This window comes from Euleptes europaea, chromosome 18, assembly GCF_029931775.1.
Source record: "Euleptes europaea isolate rEulEur1 chromosome 18, rEulEur1.hap1, whole genome shotgun sequence".
Taxonomy (NCBI): Eukaryota; Metazoa; Chordata; class Lepidosauria; order Squamata; family Sphaerodactylidae; genus Euleptes; species Euleptes europaea.
This window is the reverse complement of record NC_079329.1, coordinates 12981405-12998145: the sequence shown is the minus strand read 5'-3', so window position 1 is coordinate 12998145 and position 16741 is coordinate 12981405. Positions and strand designations below refer to the sequence as shown.

The following is a 16741-nucleotide window of genomic DNA, read 5'->3' as shown; positions in this document are numbered from 1 at the left end:
GCTGTGTGAGTCCTCCTGTCGTTCTTTCCATTTCTTGCACACACCATGACACAATCCCCGTGATCTCGCATACCCGTGCCTACACTATCACACAAGCAAGTTCCTGCAAAATCATTCATATGCTCACACCTCTTCCAAAACCACAGTCTTACTAACAATTGCATAAATACCTTTCCCACAAAACCACAGAGCAGCTCTCTCTTTCTCTGTCACACAGACACACAGAGAGACCTATCCACATCTTTCTCTGTCACACAGCCTCACAGAGAGACCTATCCACATCTTGCATGCATAAAATATCCCCCGCACAACCAGGCACACACAATCACACCAATGAGACAGGACTTCCCATAAAACCTCTCGGATGAAAAAAAAAGCACCCTCGTTTATCCCCTCCCACCCAGCTGCTGCCTGCACCCTCCCTGGCGACCCCTTCCCCCCTCCCGTCCCCTCAACCCCGCCCCCGAATCCCCACCCCTTTCCCCTGCCTGGGGAGGAGGCGCTGCCTTTGTTCCGCCAAGGGTTAACCCGGATTGTGTCTGTCACCCAGTTGCCCGGATGCTGATGTAAGGAGAGAGCTCGAGAGATCCCTTCAGATTGCAGTGAGAGGAGGCGAAGGACCAGACCGGAGGAGGCTTGCCGCCAGCATCCTGCATCCCCAGCAGTATCAGCATCAACATCAGCATCCTCGGTTGGGGGCGGCTGGACCAGCTGGAGGATGCTGGTACCCGGACTGTAGCATCCTTCGTCCCTCTCCCTCCTCCCTTCCCCTCCCTGATGCGTCCCCCTCCCCCTAAACCCATCAGGATGCCGGCCCCGGTATTGTCCCTATAGGGCGATATCGGGGGCCTCGCCTCTCCCCACCCCACCCCCCAAATCCCCCCCATCTCTTATTGTTTCTCAGAAGGTGACAGACAAAAGCCATGTCCGGTGGCAAAGAAGCAGGTGGGGTCCACCCCTACCAGCCACAACAGACCCAGCAGCATGCTCAGTACGTGGGGCCCTACCGGCTGGAGAAGACGCTGGGGAAAGGGCAGACCGGTGAGTACTTGGGATCCTACCTCTTTATGAGGTTGGCACTGGGTGGGAGGGGCAGGCCCCCAATCCACAGGGATGGGCATGGCGGGACAACCTGGGCGGCGGAGGAAAATTTCCTTCCCCTCGGCCTCCTCTGGCATACAGAGATTGGGGATAAAGGAGGGGAGGGGTAATTTGACAGAATGATGGAGGTTACGTTGGCCCGGCTTGATGAATAAAAGATGTGTTGTGTTTGGAAGGGTCCATGTCCCGTGGCCGAAGGAAGGGGGGAGAGGGAGTTCAGGAAAAGCGGGTCGGAGGTTTGGCCCTCTGGAAAATGAATTTGGTGGGGAGGAAGCGGGATTCCTTCTTCCCGGAGTTTCTTTGGGAGTCCAAAGTGTGAACCACATACCAGATTCGAGGAGGATGTCAGAAGGTACATGGCTGTGGTCGTTGGGGCAACTAGATGGAAGAGGAGAGTAAATTTGTGGAGTAGGAATCAGAAGGGCATGTTTGAGTGGTCGGTGTTGTAGTTAGAAGTGGGCACTGCATATTGGATTTGCCGGAGTTTGGAGTGCTTGTTCAGGGAAGAGAAATAGTTTATTTTACATGGTGGCCGATAGAAATGTTGATTTTGTTTTTTGGAAAGGGTGTGTTTTGAAAGGGATCCCTAGCAGCAAATGTTGTTTTGGGATTGTTCTGAGGTTCCCCGGACCCACTGTGTGTGGTAGCAAAGAGGTGTGTACCTACACACACACAAATACTCATTCCCAGATGGAACTTGGAAGGGTGGAGGACCCAGCAACGGGTTACCCATCCTTCCCAAACAGGTGAGGTTCGCTGCCTCTACCGAGGTGCCTGTAATCCCAAGCAATGGACCAGAAGCAGAGAGCACTGGAGATGAAGCAATTGCTTTGGGGGGGGGGAATTGCTGCAGTGACCGAGGTTGGTTGGGGAGGAAGAGAAAGAGAGGGATAACTTGATCCAGATTCGTGACACCCAGATTCCCCAACCCATATAGCCTCGGAGAAGGGGGAGAAAAAAACCCTCTCCATTTCATCTGACCATCGCTACCTTGTATTTATGAGGGGCGGCCCAGAGAGGGATGCTGCCGGCGGCTCCCTGGGTGTTGTGGAGAGGCCTATACAGTTCTCTCCCCCCTCCCCAATCCTCTCCTGCTGCAGCACTCTGAATGAATGGAAGAGTTTTTTACTCTCTGCAGGGATGCCGATTCGATTGTGTGGCTTAGATTACGGGGCTGGGTGGCGAGAGGGACGGCTTGACTTAATTGCCCAAGGCCGGGCAAGACAAAAATCCATCTTCTCGAGCTTCCTCTCCTCTTTCGGTGACGGTGGGTCGCTGGATGGAAGGTGGAGGGAGGGGGGGGACCCGTCCATCTCTCTGCGATGATGCAGGAAACCCCAAACCACCAGGCCTCTGTGTCTGAATCCCTCGATTTGTGTGTGTGTGTGTGTGTGTGTGTGTGTGTGTGTGTGTGAAACTCGGTGTGTACAATGTGATTTGAAAAGGGACCGATTACTGCAGTGGCGGAAGAGAGAGTGACAAGGGGGAGCAGGGCTTGTAGTGTATGTGGAGGTGGGGGGGCTTGTCCATGTTTTGGAGGTTTGGAGATGTAAAAAAAACAAAACCCATAACAGTAATAAAGATTTGGAGCAGGTGGGCAAAAGCGGCAGAAGAGGCAGGAGGGGAGAAGGGAGGGTGGGATTTTGCTGAATAATCATTTCTTCACTGTGGCGGCGGCGGAGTCGGGTTTGTGCTAATATGTTTCAGGAATCTCCGTCTAAATGAGGATATAGATGGGAAGGGGGGAGGAGGGAAGGACTTGGTTGTTTCCTGTGTCCCAAAAGGAGCAGGCATCAGAAACAACAGAACAAACGGACGCCTCCACCCAACCAAGGAGAGTTTCCTTTTTTGCCTGGAAGTGTTTCCGACAATCCTGTTTCCTCTCATAATTATTTATGAGACTCCTTAGTGTAGTAAAATGCATTGGTAGGAGGCAACTGAAGTGACTTGTCCAAGGTCACCTAAGGAACATCAGTGGCAGAGATCGAATTTTTTTTTTTAAAATGTACACATCTCCACTCCTGCTGGACCTGCTTGTTCATTTGCGTCTTGCAACCCTGAAGATGCTGAGCTGGGATTCTCCTGGGGCGGGGAGGGAAGGAAGTGGTGTATGTTTGCAGACCGAAGAAGCCCGCAAGTGTGCATGAAGCAGTTTGCAAATTAAAAACAAAAACGTTGACAGGGGGAAAATGGTGAATTGGGCCCAACACAGTGTGTCGTTCATTGATGCTCCTACTGGGCAGGACACACTAAAATCTGGCACCACTACAGAAAGCTCACATTCTGTGATTAGAATAATTTTAAGGAGCTTTTTTTTTTTTAGCATATTTGTCTGGAAGACAGCGTAGTCTGGTGCGTAGTTGTTTGTGGTCCTGGGAATACCTACAACAACAGTAACTATTATTATTATTATATAACACAGTGCTCAAAGTGCTTAACAAACATTATTTTGTAATCCTTACAACAGTCTTGTAAGGTAGGACAGCATTATTATTCCTGCAGATGGGAGGTCTGAGAGTGTGAGTGGCTTGCGAGTGCTACCTAGTGAATTTGTGGCAGAGGGGAGATTTGAACCAGGGATTTCTCAGATCACCTCAGCCTGACAAGTGAACACACAGGAACACATGAAGCTTCCTTTTTACTGAATTAGACCCTTGGTCCATCAAAGTCAGTGTTGTCTACTCAGACCAGCAGTGGCTCTCCTGGGTCTCAGGCCAAGGTCTTTCACATCACCTACTCGCCTAGTCCCTTTAACTGGAGATGCCGGGGATTGAACCTGGGACCTTCTGCACGCCAAGCAGGTGCTCTGCCTCAGGGGTTGGTATCACTCAAATCTAGCCCTTCAGAGATGCAACTTGAGGCAGTTGCCAACCCGGAAGTGGAAGAAAAAATGGCCAAAAAAATTGTTGGTATCAGGTTATTTTACGAAAATTTGCTGAGGTACCGGGCTTTTATCCCACTCCTTTCTCAAAGTGGCCAGTCAAGAAAACCAGGGTTTCAGCAGCCAGAATTCAGTTGCAGGGTGCACATAGATTTCTCCCAGGAAATCAGGGTACTCGGGTCAAAATCTTGGCTATATCTTTCCCCAACACAAACTCACAATAAATGTACCCCATTTACCTGAGTTCTCACGGCCTGGAGGTGACTGGGGTAGATAGGGTTGCCAACCTCCAGGTGGGCCCTGGAGATCTCCCAGAATTACTGCTGATCTCCAGACTATGGAGATCAATTCCCCGGGAGAAAATGGCTGCTTTGGCGAGTGAACTCTATAGGGTTGCCAGGTCCCTCTTCGCAATCGGCGGGACGTTTTGTGGGTAGAGCTTAAGGAGGGCGGGATTTGGGGAGGGGAGGGACTTCAATGCCATAGAGTCCAATTGCCAAAGCGGCCATTTTCTCCAGGTGAACTGATCCCTATCGGATGGAGATAAGATGTAATACCAGGAGATCTCCAGCTAGTACCTGGTGGTTGGCAACCCTGCTGAGGTACCTTCCGTCCTGAAACCCCTCCCTCCTCAGGCTCCACCCCCAAATCTCCAGGAATTTCCCAACCCAGAGCTGGCAACCCTAGGTGGCTTAGGTAAACATATTTATTTACTTCCATAACCACAGAATCATGGATAGGGTTGCCAGCTCTGGGTTGGAAAATACCTGGCGATTTGGAGGGTGGAGACTGAGGAGGGCAGGCTTTGTTTTCTCTGCAAAACAAACTCACATCTGCCTTGAATAGAGGCTATTCCTGTCGGCGGGAGGGGGCGGATCGCCAGTCTTAGATCCTTCTGAGCTAGAAACAAGATCTGCCAGGACCCATGAAGGGCCAGACCAAATTATTTTGCGGGCCTTAATCGCCCCCCCGGGGGCCTGATGTTCCCCACCCCTGCTCTAAGTAAAGCATTCTTCGCTTGATGCTTTCCCACCCTTTTGCGAAGAAGAAGGCGCCCCTCTCCAAACCCCGCCTTCCTCTAGCTCCACCCCCCAAAATCTCCAGGTATTTCCCAACCCAGAGCTGGCAACCCTATTTACAGGTTTGTTGTTGTGATGAATAAAACGGAGGAAGGAGGGAGGAAAGTATTGTAAACTGTTTTCAGTCCACCTTTGGGAAGAACAGTAGAGTGTATGAACATCTAAATAAATACATAAGAAATCTGGATGTCTTACATTCAGGTAAGCAGCTAATAACTCTCTGCCGTGTCTAATTTCCCCCTTAGATCTTCTTCCTAATGTTTAAGGTCTTCTTCTCATCTGTAGTTTTAAATCTCTGACCATTCTTTCTTCATCCTGCTTAGCTGGATTTTCTCTGAGCCGGGACCGCCAGAAACTTTCTGGCCCAGCATTTCAAACGCAGTCCAGTATTATCTTCCAGGGGTGTGTGGGTCAAAAGGGGCTCTCATTTTGCTGTCTTCCAGGGATTGTAAAAAAAACAGGAAGCTGGTAGGCCTGAGTACATGGGTGGGGAGGGGCTGCATTCAACTAAGTGGGCCATAAATTGTGCAAGCCCTCTCCAACTAACCAGAATTGCTTCCTTCAGCCTTTCTGTATTTTATTTGTCTAGCCTTTTGACTCTCGAGAGCGCCAGATTAGTACAGTATTAGATCTAGTGTGTACCCACCCCCCTTCTCTTTGGGCATGCATTTCCCCCCTCCCGATTTGTGTTCCTACAATGTGTGGCTGAGTTGTAAAGTCAGATGCTGCCATGCCTGCTTGGAAATTAATATTTCAAAATAATGTTTTCATGGCTCTTGGTGTTTGCTAAGAAACCCCTCAATAGACAAGCAGTGTCTGATAAGAGAGGTTGGTCTGCCCCCACCCACCCCCATCCCTGCGGGTGTTCAGACATTACAAAGCCCCGGGTTACCAGGCATTTGTATTTTCATATGCATAAGGAAAGATGTGGCCCAGGTAGGGTTGCCAGCTCCGGGTTGGGAAATACCTGGAGATTCTTTGGGCGGAGCCTGAGGAGGGCAGGGTTTGGGGAGGGACTTTGATGCCATAGAGTCCAATTGCCCAAGTGGCCATTTTCTTCAGGTGAGCTGATTTCTATCGGCTGGAGATCAGTTGTAACAGCGGGAGATCTCCAGCTACCACCTGGAGGTTGGCAACCCTAGGCCCAAGACTGGCCTCAGGGGAGGTCTTCGAATGGCTGTGAACTGGGTCGTAACTTTTCCCCTACATGTGGTTTTTCAAGCTTCTAGGGTTGCCAACCTCCAGGTGGGGCCTGGAGATCTCTGAGAATTACAACTGATCTCCAGATTGCATAGATCAGTTCCAATGAAGAAAATGGCTTTTTACAGGGTGGACTAATAGCCTTGCTGAGGTCTCTCCCTCACTGCCCTCCTCAGGCTTTGAAGCAAACCTCAACATGTCTGATCGCACCTTCCTGTCTCAGTCTCACAGCTAGGCCGGCGATACATATGGTTGCCAGTTCCGGGTTGGGAAATACCTGGAGATTTTGGGGGTGGAGCCTGAGGAGGGCGGAGTTTGGAGAGGGGAGGGGCCTCAATGCCATAGAGTCCGATGGCCAAAGCGGCCATTTTCTCCAGGTGAACTGATCTCTGTCGCCTGGAGATCAGTTGTGATAGCGGGAGATCACCAGCCACCACCTGGAGGTTGGCTATCCTAGCGATATAGGTTGCTTCGCCCTGGATGTCTGAGGTAGCCTGGACCAGCTGACTTGAGGCAATGAGCAGTTCCTGAAACTGACACTTAGTTTAGCCAGTCTGGTTGCCAACAGGCCTGGGGAAAAAGCTGTATCCCTTTAATAGAGGGTTAATGGGTAGCTGAAGCTTTTCACAGTGTGGAGGTAAATAACACCAACTGGTCAATGTGGCGATGGAAAGTGCCGTCAAGTCACAGCTGACTTATGGCAACCCTGTAAAGTTTTCAAGGCAAGAGACCAGAGGCGTTGTGCCATTGCCTGCCTCCACGTGGGCTGAAAGAGTTCTGAGAGAACTGTGACTGACCCATGGCCACCTAGAAGGCTTCATGTGGAAGAGTGGGGAATCGAACCCGGTTCATCCAAATTAGAGTCCACTGCTGTTAACCACTACACCACCCTGGTCAGTAACATCCTATTAGATCTCTGTTAAAGGGACAGGGCTTTTTTTTTCTCCTGACAGTTGGCAATCCTACTATCTATATATAAGGGACAAGGATTGCCAGGTCCCTCTTCGCCACTGGCGGGAGGTTTTTTGGGCAGAGACTGAGAAAGGGGAGGGGAGGGACTTCAATGCCATAGAGTCCAATGGCCAAAGCGGCCATTTCCTCCAGGTAAACTGATCTCTATAATAGCAGGAGTTCTCCAGCTACTACCTGGAGGTTGGCAACCCTAGAAGGGACTGATGCTTTCATATAGGAGGGCATGCCTGAGGAAGGAAGGAAGGAAGGAAGGAAATAGAAGAGGTTGCAGTGACTGGTTTCCAGAAATTTCAGGGTGTCAGCCTTGGCAGTGTAGTCTATACTTCTGAGGCCATTGAGACTAGGGAGCAGATAGCTCTGCAGCACAGTAAGAGAAAGAGCCTAGCTGGTGTGGTTACCCCGAAAACTGCGTTATGGGCCTGCCATTGGTTCCGATCTAACTAAGGCTGATGCCATTGTCCATGGGGAAGAAATCAGAAGAGGAAGACGGTGCTCTAGTCCTATTCTCCCTCAGCTCAAACATGCTAATCTGCTTGGAGGTTCCCTCAGCCATGGCTGATGTAGAGTGAGCCAAAAAACAGCAGGAGATCCGCTGTCCCCTTCCCCCCACCCCACACACACATTTCCCTATGTGGTTAATTCTCATCGACTTTTGTGGAAAGGATCTTTTGATCTCAGGCAGGGTGCCAAACAACTCCTGTCAAAGGCTCTAGTTGCTGATGTCAGGTTAAGACCTTTATACCACTTGAGCCAGGAACAGGGGACAGCCAGCATAGATGCCTCCTATTGGAGCTCAGCCCTGACCTGGATCGCCCAGGCTAGCCTGTTCTTGTCAGATCTCAGAAGCTAAGCAGGGTCAGGTCTGGTTACTCCTTGGGTGGGAGACCACCAAGGAAGTCCATAGAATGGTAGAATCCTACATTTGGAAGGGACCACTAGGGTCATCTAGTCCAACCCCCTGCACAATACAGGAAATTCACAACTACCTCCCCCCACACACACACACCCAGTGGCCCCTACTCCATGCCCAGAAGATGGCCCAGATGCCCTCCCTCTCATGATCTGCCTAAGGTCATAGAATCAGCATGGCTGGCAGATGGCCAACTAGCCTCTTCTTAAAAACCTCCAGGGAAGGAGCTCACCACCTCCTGAGGAAGCCTGTTCCACCGAGGAACCACTCTGACTCCAGGGTTGCTACGCAGAGGCAGGCAATGGCAAACCACCTCTGAACGTCTCTTGGCTTGAGGACCCTGGGGGGTTACCACAAGTTGGCTGCGAGCTGATGGCAAAAAAAAACACAATGTAGAGCTCAGCACCGCCTTCTTCTGTAGGAGAAGAGGGTATGGACAAACAAGAAGTAGGACTCTGCCTTTTCTTAATTCACCTAAAGCTTGGGTGCCTAAATGACAACCCAAAATATCATTATAAGTGAAAGCTCTGGTCTACATACCCCATACAGGAGAGGGGCTGTGGATCAGTAGTAGAAGGTCCCAGGTTCAATCAGCATGCAGAAGGTCCCAGGTTCAATCCCTGGCATCTCCAGTTAAAGGGACCAGGCAAGTAGGTGATGTGAAAGACCCCTGCCTGAGACCCTGGAGAGCCATGGCTTAGTGGTAGAGCATCTACTTGGCATGCAGAAGGTCTCAGGTTCAATCCCCGGCATCTCCAGGTTAAGGGGCTAGGCAAGTAGGGGATGTGAAAGACCTCCGCCTGAGACCCTAGAGAGCTGCAGCCGGTCTGAGTAGACAACACTGACTTTGATGGACCAAGGGTCTGATTCAGTAGAAGGCAGCTTCATGTGTTCACGTGTTCAAATCTTATGTTTAGCCACGACGACTCCTGTTGGCGCTCTGATAACGGAAAGGGATTTGGTTTTGTTTGCTCTTCACTGTATAAGAAATTGCAGGTAGGTCCAAGCCAATATTGTTGTGACAGATTCCAGTTTCAGAGAGAAGATTATTTTGGGAGTTGTTGGGCTGTAGAGTACCATGGGGCGGGTGTTGTAATTGACAAGATGTGTTGGAAGCGTTCACTCTTTAGAAGGCTCCTATGGTGATTCATTCCTTGCAAAGACAGGAAGGAGGCAGGAAATTTGAATTGATTGGGTATCCATTTATAACTTTCAGAAAGATAAGCAATAGGGATGGTGTGCAATCTCTCTTTTTTATGGAATAGGGCACTGACAAGCAATTGCAATGAATGTCGTATGACAGATACTTTTTAAAAAGGATAACAAAATCCCCCCAATAGTTTTTCCCCCCTATGTGGCTGAACCCGAGTCTTTGAGAATGGATTTCAGGTCTCTCTAATGAACTCATTGAGAAGACTTGATCCATAAGCTCTGGGCCTCAGTTCTCCACCTGTAAAATGGGAATAACAAGGAGCAACCTTCAGTGGTGAGAATGATGCCATAAGCCACTTCGGGTCCCCAACTGGAAAGAAAAGGGTATAAATGTCTAAAGAACTTTTTTTTTAATCTAATAAACCGAGCAAGGCATTTCTGAGGGAGCTGGCAACACACACTCCCAACACTATTTGAAATGCATTGCCTGTAAGCATTTCCTCACAAATTCGTAATATCATATACATACCTGGATCCTATCCATGTTCATTTGTGTGTGTGTGTGTGTGTTAAGTGCTGTCAAGTCACTTCCGACTCCTGGCGACCCTATGAATCAACATCCTCCAAAATGTCCTGTCTTTACAGCCTTGCTCAGGTCTTGAAAATTGAGCACTGTGGCTTCCTTTATAGAGTCCATCCATCTCATGTTGGGTCTTCCTCTTTTTCTGCGGCCCTCAACTTTTCCTAGCATGACTGTCTTTTCTAGTGACTCTTGCCTTCGCATAATGTGACCAAAATACGATAGCCCCAATTTAGTCATTTTAGCTTCTAGGATCAGTTCAGGCTTGATTTGATCCATAACCCACTAATTTGTTTTTTTGGCAGTCCACGGTATCCGTAACACTCTCCTCCAACACCACATTTCAAAGGAGTCTACTTTCTTCCTGTCAGCTTTCTTCACTGTCCAGCTTTCACACCCATACATAGTAATAGGGAATACGATGGCGTGAATTAACTTAATGCAATATAGTTCACCTTCCAAAGCTGCCATTTTCTCCAGGTGAACTAATCTCTGTCGCCTGAAGATCAGTTGTAATAGTGGGTGATCTCCAGCCACCACCTGGAGGTTGACAACCCTTACTGCAACGTACTTGGTTAGCATATTCGTTTGTAACTAAGCCCTATTATGTTTAACAGGCCTTTTTGCAGCTAAGTAGATCGCAGCATGAGACCCCACCTTTATATACATTCCCATAGTCTTTGTATAATTCCCTTCCCAAATACATTCAGAAAGTTAATATTTGGTAACCGTGAGCTATGTTTTGAGATCAAGTTTCCAAAAGGATGTAAAAGGATATGCTAACCAAGTACGTTGCAGTAAGGGTTGCCATCCTCCAGGTGGTGGCTGGAGATCACCCACTATTACAACTGATCTCCAGGCGACAGCAATTAGTTCACCGGGAAAAAAGGCCAGCTTTGGAAGGTGGACTATATTGCATTATACCACATTGAAGCCCCTACCTTCTCCAAACCCCATCCTTCTCAGGCTCTATCCCCAAAATCTTCAGGTATTTTTCAATCCAGAGTTGGCCACCCTAGTGGTTAGATAGCAGTTCACTTCCTCTTGTATCATTAGGACTGCAGGTTTGGTTTGGGAAATGCCTGGAGATTTGGGGGGGGTGGAGCCTGGGCAGGGTGGGGTTTGTGGAGAGCAGGGACTTCGGCAGGGTATAATGCCATAGAGTCCATCCTCTGAAGCAGCCATTTTCTCCAGGGGAACTGATCTTGGTCGCCTGGAGATCAATTGTAATAGCGGGAGATCGCCAGGTAAGGAAACATAGGAGTTCACAGTGGGAGGAACCAGCAAAATTGCAGTCAGCTTCCACATACAGTCCATCGATGGTTCTGAGGAAGGAAATATTTCAAAACAGGTGGATACCGGAACCCTGTAAAGAAAGGAAGAAATTAAGATGGACTTGGCAAATTATACTCAGTTGTGATATTAGTCACAGATTGTATACAAGTGGTTTACTGACAATCAGAGTCAGATGAAAACACAGTCAATTTCAAGGACTTGATGTGCTGGAATTGTGTTCAGTTTGGAATTGGTTCAACTGGTTGTGTTTGGAAGTTTATTTATGCAATTTTGGTCATTGATACAAACAATGATATGTGATTCTTGAATGTGAATACACTTCTTGGCATTGTTGGTTATTAGCCTGAATTGCTGTTAGTTTTCTAAACCACCCGGGGGTTGGCAGCCCTACATATTATATCAAAATAACAGGCATCAGTTTTTAACCGTATCTGTAGATTTGTATATGTATTATATACATACAGGTGGAAGATGTAGTTTTAGGGAGGGAGAATTTATACTTGCATGATCATTACAGCTGAACATCAAGAAGATAAAAGTAATAACTACAGGAGAATTACACAACTTTAAGGTTGACAATGAGGAAATTGAAATTGTTCAAGACTTTCTATTCCTTGGCTCCACCATCAACTAAAAGGGAGACTGCAGCCAAGAAATCAGAAGGAGATTGAGACTGGGAAGGGCAGCCGGGAAGGAGCTAGAAAAGATTCTGAAGTGTAAGGATGTGTCACTGGCCACCAAGATTAGGTTAATTCATGCCATCGTATTCCCTATTACTGTGTATGGGTGTGAAAGCTGGACATTGAAGAAAGTGGATAGGAAGAAAATAGATTCCTTTGAAATGTGGTGTTGGAGGAGAGTGTTATGGATACCATGGACTGCCAAAAAACACAAATCAGTGGGTTATAGATCAAATCAAGCCTGAACTGACCCTAGAAGCTAAAATGACTAAACTGAGGCTATCGTATTTTGGTCGCATTATGAGAAGACCAGAGTTACGGGAAAGGACGGTCATGCTAGGAAAAGTTGAGGGCATCAGGAAAAGAGGAAGACCCAACAAGAGATGGATTGACTCAATAAAGGAAGCCACAGCCCTCAGTTTGCAAGATCTGAGCAAGGCTGTCAAAGACAGGACCTTTTGGAGGACATTGATTCATAGGGTCACCATGAGTTGAAAGCGACTTGAGGGCACTTAACACACACATGATCATTACCCCCACCCCCTTCAGGCGATCCTGGTTTCTTGTACTTCCTAGTTCTCTTAACCCTTTCTTGTGTTTATATAGGTCTGGTAAAGCTGGGAGTGCATTGCATCACCGGACAGAAAGTGGCCATTAAGATTGTGAACCGGGAAAAGCTTTCTGAGTCCGTTCTAATGAAGGTAAGCAAGTACGGCGGGAGGGAAGGCTGTATGATATAGCCCGATCTTGTCAGATCTCGGAAGGTGAGCAGGGCCGGTCCTTGGAAGGGAGATCTCCAAGGAAGACTCTGCAGAGGAAGGCGATGGCAAACCATCTCTGCTTAATCACTTGCCTTGACAGCCCCTTGCTGGGGTTGCCATAACTCGCCTGCCTCTTGATGGTACTTTACACCCACAAGCAAGTGTGAGTTGTATGTGTGGGCTGGGGAAAGGTCTATGATAAAACCTTCAATCCAGATAGAGGGGCAGATGAAAATCTAAGGGTTTCTGTTGACACTGCTGAATTTTGTGCCGCCGCGTCCAAAATTAGGTGCAAATTGTTGGGATGACCTGTCTTTATTATCTATGTACATACCAGTAGTAGTGTCCTCTTCGGAGTCTATGTAGTCTCCAGTGTATCTTATACTTGGATTTCCTGGTTTTAATGTTGATGGGATTTTAGACAACTACTGACTTTTTTTTTGTATATGCCAGTGTGGTGTGGGAGCCAGCGTGGTGTAGTGGTTAAGAGTGGTGGTTTGGAGCGGTGGACTCTGATCTGGAGAACCAGGTTTGATTCCCCACTCCTCCACACGAGCGGCAGAGGCTAATCTGGTGAACTGGATTTGTTTCCCCACTCCTCCACACAAAGCCAGCTGGGTGACCTTGGGCAAGTCACAGCTCTGTTAGAGCTCTCTCAGCCCCACTTACCTCACAGGGTGTCTGTTGTGGGGAGGGGAAGGGAGGGTGACTGTAAGCCGGTTTGAGTCTCCCTTAAGTGGTGGAGAAAGTCGGCATATAAAAACCAACTCTTCTTCTACTTCTTCTTCTTCTTCTATGTGCCATACCAATAAATGACTGACTCTCAAAAGCATATAACCTGGAAATCTTGTTGGCCTCTAAGGTGCTGCTGGACTTGAATCATGCAAATAATGAAGATTTGCATTCTCTTCACACATTACCCAGGAACAGTTGCTGTCCGAGATCTCCCAAGAGGCTAACAGTGTTGCAAAGAACTCCTTCCTGTCCCCATGCACATTCACGCATATTCTTTTGCTCCCATTTTAGGTGGAGCGGGAAATCGCCATTCTGAAGCTCATTGAACATCCCCACGTCCTCAAACTCCACGATGTCTACGAGAACAAAAAATATTTGTAGGTATTTATTTACAGATATTCTCCCTCAGTGGCTGCGTGGAGCCAGTTGGCACAACTGCTTGGCTCAGCACTGGGCGTGGTCTTTCTGAGCTCTCTTCAACAAGGCGCATCAGGCCTGTCCCCCCCGCCCAGCTCAAACGGCCTGTTTTCCAACTCACACAAGTGGGCAAATCCATGTATAAACTGGCTTTTCTTCATAGAATTGTAGAGTTGGAAGGGACCACCAGGGTCATCTAGTCCAATCCCCTGCACAACGCAGGAAATTCACCACTACCTCCCCTCCCACACCCCCAGTGACCCCTACTCCATGCCCAGAAGATGGCCAAGGTGCCCTCCCTCTCATGATCTGCCTAAGGTCATAGAATCAGCATTGCTGACAGATGGCCATCTAACCTCTGCTTAAAAAACCTCCAGGGAAGTAGAGCTCACCACCTCCCGAGGAAGCCTGTTCCACTGAGGAACCGCTCATAACTGTTAGAAAATTCTTCCTAATGTCTAGATGGAAACTCTTTTGATTTAATTTCAACCCGTCGGTTCTGGTTTGTTTGACTTGTGGTGAAAGAGCAGCTGGAACTCTGGAGGAGAGCGTGGCGGGACAGGTTTGATTTCTGCGGGCCGCTCAGCTACTAAAACCAGAGCACCAGAGCCATCAGACGGGCATCCCGATCTTTTGATTTCTGAGTTCCTTGGGGCAGAGCTGTGGTTCACTTCCTGTGTTAACACTGCGAGAGCGGCAAAGCCTGTGGTCTGTGTACATGTGTCTTCTCTGTGTGTGAGCTGCCCAGCATACCAGGCAGTGCCAGACAACGGGCATTCCTCGTACATAGGCATCCTTTGTCATCGTTCGTCTACTGACACAATGAGAGTGGGGAGGGAAACGGGCTGGAGGAAGATTCTGCCCGGAGGAAATATTTAGAATTAAAAGACACATTTATCTGTCGGTCTCCTGTATTTGTGTCCTTCCCCTTCCTTGTAGATGCTCAGAGCAGCATACGTGGTTCTCTCTTGTTTGGGGAGGGGCCGTGGCTCAGTGGAAGAGCATATGTGGTTCTCTCTTGTTTGGGAAGGGGCTGTGGCTCAGTTTGTAGAGCATCTGCTTGGCATGCCAAAAGTCCCAGGTTTAATCCCCGGCATCTCCAGATAAAGGGACTAGGCAAGGAGGTGATGCGAAAGACCTCTGCCTGGGACCCTGGAGAGCCGCTGCCGGTCTGAGTAGACAATACTGACTTTGATGGACCGTGGGTCTTATAAGGCAGCTTTATGTTTTTGTCTTTTTTTTTTAATTTACTTCATTTATACCTAGGGTTGCCACCTCTGGGTTGGAAAATACTTGGAGATTTGGGGGGGGGGGGCGTTGAGCCTGGGGAGGATGGGGTTTGGGGAGGGGAGGGACCTCAGTAGGGTATAATGCCATAGAATCCACCCTCCAAAGCAGCCATTTTCTCCAGAGGAACTGATCTTGGTCATCTAAAGAGCAATCGTAATAGTGGGAGAGCTCCAGCCACCACCTGGGGGTTGGCAACCCTATTTATACCCTGCTGTTCTCCCCAGTGAAGACCCAAGGCAGCTTACGCTATTCTTCTCTCCTCCATTCGAATCCCTCTTCTGCCATGGAAGCTTGCTGGTTGACCTTGGGCCAGTCACGCTCTCTCAGCCTAACCCACCTCACAGGGTTGGTGTGAGGATAAAACGGGAGAGAATTGAACAGTGTAAGCTTCTTTGGATGCCAGTTGGGGAGAAAGGTGGGGTATAAATGAAGTAAATAAATAAAATGATTAGTATAAAATATATGACTATATTTTTTTAATTGTTAGAGTGTCTCTAGCTTGTAGGGCTGTCATTCCCCACCCCTGCTGAACCTTAGCCAGCCTTTGTATATCTGGAGAGAGGAAAGGGCTTCCCTCTCTGCCTTCCCGCTCTCTCCTCGGCATGAGGTAAATCAGGTCGGGCGAGAGAGTGGGATTGCCAAGATGCCTGCCGGAGGACCAGCTGGTTGGGAAAAAGGAGAGTGAAACTACTACCAACCCACTATGGGCCAGCTTGTTCTTTCCTTGGGTGGCTGCCATCGTGGTGATGGTTTTACTCTCTCTTCTTGCAATCAGCTTCCTCTCCTGACAGCTGCCCAGTGTTGGGATGAGAGCAAGGAGGGTGCAGAGAAAGGGGGTTGTTGGAGAGGACGGGCTCTTTCTTTCCCTCCCTTGCACAAAGCCTGTAACGTAAGACGGCTCACAGCTATCTGTCCTCCACTCTCTCCAGTGGTGGCTGTTTTAAGGAGGGGACGACCTGCCAACCGTAAGCGCAGCCAAACAATGCCCTTGCCCACTCTTCTGGAAGATGGGAAGGGCGCCATACTGGGGGAAGAAGAAGAGTTGGTTTTTATATGCCGACTTTCTCTACTACTTAAGGGAGAATCAAACCGGCTTACAATCACCTTTCCCTTCCCCTCCCCACAACTGACACGCTGTGAGGTAAGTGAGGCTGAGAAAGCTCTAGGTCTAGGAGAACTGTGACTAGCCCGAGGTCACCCAGCTGGCTTCATGTGGAGGAGCGGGGAAACAAATCTAGCTCACCAGATTAGCCTCCGCCGCTCATGTGGAGGAGTGGGGAATCAAACCCGGTTCTCCAGGTCAGAGTCCACCGCTCCAAACCACTGCTCTTAGCCACTACACCACGCAGCCATAGGTAACATGTCAAAGAGCCGCAGGTGGTTCCCAAGCCACTGAATGACCGTCGCTGCTTTCGGCACGACCCTGTTCCTTTGTGGAAAGCATTTCCTGTTTAAAACAGCCCAGCATGGCAATTGTCAGGTGTGATCACTGAAAGCACAGATATCTGGTTCCACGTATACAGGTTGTGTGCCTGTGTTGGAGCAGGGGCCAGTCGGGCATTCCTTTTTCCTTGTACAAGAAGGCATTTAGATATTTATTCCCCCGTTTTTCTTCTCATTGGGGACCCAACGCTGCTTTTAACATCAAACGCCTCTCCTCACAATGACAATCCTGCGAGGTAGGTTA

At 48.8% G+C, this 16741-nt stretch overlaps 1 protein-coding gene across 5 annotated transcripts in view; it reads left to right on the top strand.

Moving 5' to 3' along the window:
• The first annotated feature begins 528 nt into the window (after positions 1 to 528).
• Positions 529 to 16741, top strand: part of BRSK1 (BR serine/threonine kinase 1) — a 41660-nt gene continuing 25447 nt past the window's right edge. For all 5 annotated transcript variants that reach the window (XM_056864015.1, XM_056864014.1, XM_056864012.1 and 2 more), the window contains exons 1-3: positions 529 to 1041; positions 12458 to 12552; positions 13639 to 13724. In XM_056864015.1, the coding sequence (XP_056719993.1) occupies positions 924 to 1041; positions 12458 to 12552; positions 13639 to 13724 (299 nt within the window). In that variant the 5' untranslated portion in view covers positions 529 to 923. The remainder of the gene's footprint in view (positions 1042 to 12457; positions 12553 to 13638; positions 13725 to 16741) is intronic.